The 3765-nt window shown below is 44.1% G+C and overlaps 1 protein-coding gene across 1 annotated transcript in view; it reads left to right on the top strand.

Annotated features, from left to right (window-relative positions):
* Positions 1 to 2629: 2629 nt before the first annotated feature.
* Positions 2630 to 3765, top strand: part of myf5 (myogenic factor 5) — a gene marked incomplete at its 5' end in the record, with an annotated part of 2839 nt that continues 1703 nt past the window's right edge. The window contains one exon of the mRNA XM_083909534.1: positions 2630 to 3226. Within this exon, the coding sequence (XP_083765660.1) occupies positions 2630 to 3226 (597 nt within the window). The remainder of the gene's footprint in view (positions 3227 to 3765) is intronic.

Here is a 3765-nt window from a genome sequence, read left to right as displayed (position 1 = left end):
CTCTAAATAATGAATAAACAGTAAATAGACTCATATCGATACTGTGTCACTTTCTGGCAAGTTTACAGATGCTCAAAACTCGTGTAAATTAAGGTTATTAATGTGTTACTATAATTATATTATTGATTATAATGACTGATTAAATGCTAATAACTTTATTTAATATCTGATAAAGGGACATTTATAAATGAGATGAGTTCAGACACATGTGGGCTCACTATTTGGCAAGCAACAAATCACTGTTTAATTGATTATACTGTACATCTTGTGTATTATTTCTTAAAAAATATATGAAACTCTTCATCTTTTCTAAGTGGAAGAGTCTTTTTCCTGCAGCCCTGAACCCCCCCCCACCACCACCACCACCAGCGCTCTGCCTGAATCAAAACCCCTGCGTCCTAATGACCATCTGCTGCGTCGCTGAATTGAAGCACTTCCCTCGCGTCAATAACCTTTAACGGTGAAAATTTGTCCCCTCGGTGGCAAACAGCGGTGCAATTGCTGCTTTAATGAGGCGACCCGGCCAAACACTGAGGACGTCCTCGGCCTCAGCCTCGGCCTCACAGTCGCAGCACCGGAGGTGTTTGTAGAGGCAGCGTTGCCGCTCTCATGTGAACTCACTGGGCTTGAAATGTTACACCTCCCCCTTTGCAGCTGGGCTGCATCTGCAACGCTGTCGTCCGCGGCGTAAAGAATCGGGGGGGGGGGGGGGGTTTGGGGGGCTGCGATGGCCCCCCTTTACTCTGAGCAAACCTCGTGTTTACGTCTTCATAGTGGATTGTTACGTTCATAGAGGACCGTGAAGTGGGCGTCTGAGGACCCTGGTTATTACGGATATATGTATGTATTACGCAAAATGACTGTTTCTATGAAAGTCTGTCATCATTTGCCAGATATGGAGCTCGATCTGACCCCTTCTCTTTATTTAATAACTGTTAAAGGGACATGTATGAGTTCAGACACATGTGGGCTCACTATTTGGCAAGCAACAAATCCCTGTTGCCGTTTTTCGCTCACATTTTTATAACATCTTGTTTATTATTTCTAAGATATATATATATTAAACTCGTCATCTTCTCTAAATGGAAGAGTGTTTTTCTGCAGTGCTGTAGTTGAGTAAAAGTACAAGTATCTTCACCAGCACAACCACTAAATAATTCATAAACAGCTACAATATAGACTCATATAAAGTTTACAAACGTTTACAGAGGGTGAAAACTTGGTTATTAACGTGTTACTATAATTATATGATTATTTACAATGACTGTTTAAATGCTAATAACTTTAAAGTGACACGTATAAATGAGATGAGTTCAGACACGTGGGCTCACTATTTGGCAAGCAACAAATCCCTGTATAAGTCAAATAATCATAGACCATTAGTTGTGCCTCATGTCCTTTTTCAACCTTGTTTTACAAGAGTGAAGCAACACAAATCATTTACAAAGTAATGCAATTATGTGTATCACATGTGGGCTCACTATTTGGCAAGCAACAAATCCCTGTTGCCGTTTTTTTTGCTCACATTTTTATAACATCTTGTTTATTATTTCTAAAAAAATATATATATATATGAAACTCTCCATCTTTTCTAAATGAAAGAGTTCTTTTTCTGCAGCCCTGTAGTAAGTAAGTAAAAGTACAAGTATCTTCACCAAAGAAGTAGAAGTCAAATAATCGGCGTTTGCAAGATATGGAGCTCGATCCACCCCCTGATAAAGTATAATAATATATATATATGTATATATATATATATATATATACATATATATGTATATATAAAATAATAATAGTATGTATAAATGAGAGTTCAGACACTTGTGGGCTCACTATTTGGCAAGCAACAAATCCCTGTTGCCGTTTTTTGCTCACATTTTTATAACATCTTGTCTATTATTTCTAAAAAAATATAGATTATCTTCATCTCTTCTAAATGAAAGAGTTATTTTTCTGCAGCTGTAGTTAAAGTAAAAGTACAAGTATCTTCACCAGAGAAGTAGAAGTCAAATAATCAGCATTTGCAAGATATGGAGTTATTAATGGGTCTGCAAAAAAGTAGAATATACAGAACTGGACCAATACAAACCAATAGAACAAGGACATGGACTAGTAAAACATACCCATATACTGTATGCACACATAGTTATTGATCAATAATGGAATAATACGTGTTCAGTTTGTGCGTCTGTTAGCGTTTACACATTGCGACCATTTGAGACTTCACAATAAAACTTTATTTTTCGAAGTCGTGTTGGATTCTGCGTCACAAATCCCCGGAATTGACGCTCGAATCGGAAACGGTGTCTAAATCCTCAGGTGTACGTTTGTGGCTAAAGATGCTAACGTTCACCTGCCTTTTCCCTGAAACGTTCCCATGCTTGCAGTGAGTTCATCGTGGCCTTGCAGGACAAAGGCTGTTGGGGAGGAGTGAGTGAGTGAGTGAGTGAGTGAGTGAGTGGTGATGAGTGGGAAAACACCAGTAAGTGCAGATGTGGGAAACTCTGCAGGGTACTCGGGGGGTGGGGGGGGGGGGGGGGGGGTGAGAGGCAGTGGTTTGGGGATTGGGGCAGGGAGGGAGTGGATCTAACCCCTGCCTGAGCCAATGGGCCATGGTAATTAGATCTGGCCAATGTGGGCCCTGGGCTCTGGCCTGGGGGCATATAAGGGGGGGGGCCCCCCAGGGCAACAGACCCCTCATATCACTCAGAGGTCTCCTCTCTTTCTCAGTCTGCCCTCAGTCCTTCCTTGCGGTTGCCCACCGCCGCTCTCTTCAGCCTCCCACCGAGCCATGGAGGTCTTCTCGCCGTCCCAGCAGGCCTACTACGACTCGTCTCCGGACAGCCTGGAGTTCAGCGTGGACCTGGTGCTCTCCGACGAGGACGAGCACGTCCGGGCGCCGGGCGCCCCGCACCAGCCGGGCCACTGCCTCCAGTGGGCGTGCAAGGCCTGCAAGCGCAAGTCCAGCTTCGTGGACCGCCGGCGTGCCGCCACCATGCGCGAGCGCCGGCGCCTGAAGAAGGTCAACCACGCCTTCGAGGCGCTGCGGCGCTGCACGTCGGCCAACCCCAGCCAGCGGCTGCCCAAGGTGGAGATCCTGCGCAACGCCATCCAGTACATCGAGAGCCTCCAGGACCTGCTGCGCGAGCAGGTGGAGAACTACTACGGCCTCCCCGCCGAGAGCGGCTCCGAGCCGGGGAGTCCGCTGTCCAGCTGCTCCGACGGCCTGGTAAGACCTCTGAACCCACGGCTGCAAACATCTGCTCAGGGTCTGCGATGGCCATGCGAGGCAGGACCTCGTCTTGTAGGAACTTAACTGGAGAGGCTGATTATTTGTGTTGATTTTTTGACAAAAATTTAATCCAAATGCAAAGAGTAAGACCTGGATTATAAAGATAGAAAGATGTACTTTATTGACCACAAGATGGGGAAGATATGGAGCTCGATCTACTCCCTTCTCTTTATTTAATATCTGATAAAGGAACATGAGCATATCTGTAAATGAGATGAGTTCAGACACATGTTGGCTCACTATTTGGCAAGCAACTAATCCCTGTTTTTGCTCACATTTTTATAAGTTTAAATTGAGCTCAATCCCACCCCCTTCTCTTTATTTAATATCTGATTAAGTGACGCACATGTGGGCTCACTATTTGGCAAGCAACAAATCCCTGTTGCCGTTTTTTTGCTCACATTTTTACAGCATCTTGTTTATTATTTCTAAAATATATATATATATATTAAACTCTGCATCTTTTCTGCAGCTCT

The sequence above is a fragment of the Microchirus variegatus genome, assembly GCF_963457635.1.
Source record: "Microchirus variegatus genome assembly, chromosome: 2".
In the NCBI taxonomy this organism is placed as follows: Eukaryota; Metazoa; Chordata; class Actinopteri; order Pleuronectiformes; family Soleidae; genus Microchirus; species Microchirus variegatus.
The sequence above is the reverse complement of the archived record's forward strand: the minus strand, read 5'-3'. Positions and strand labels throughout refer to the sequence as shown.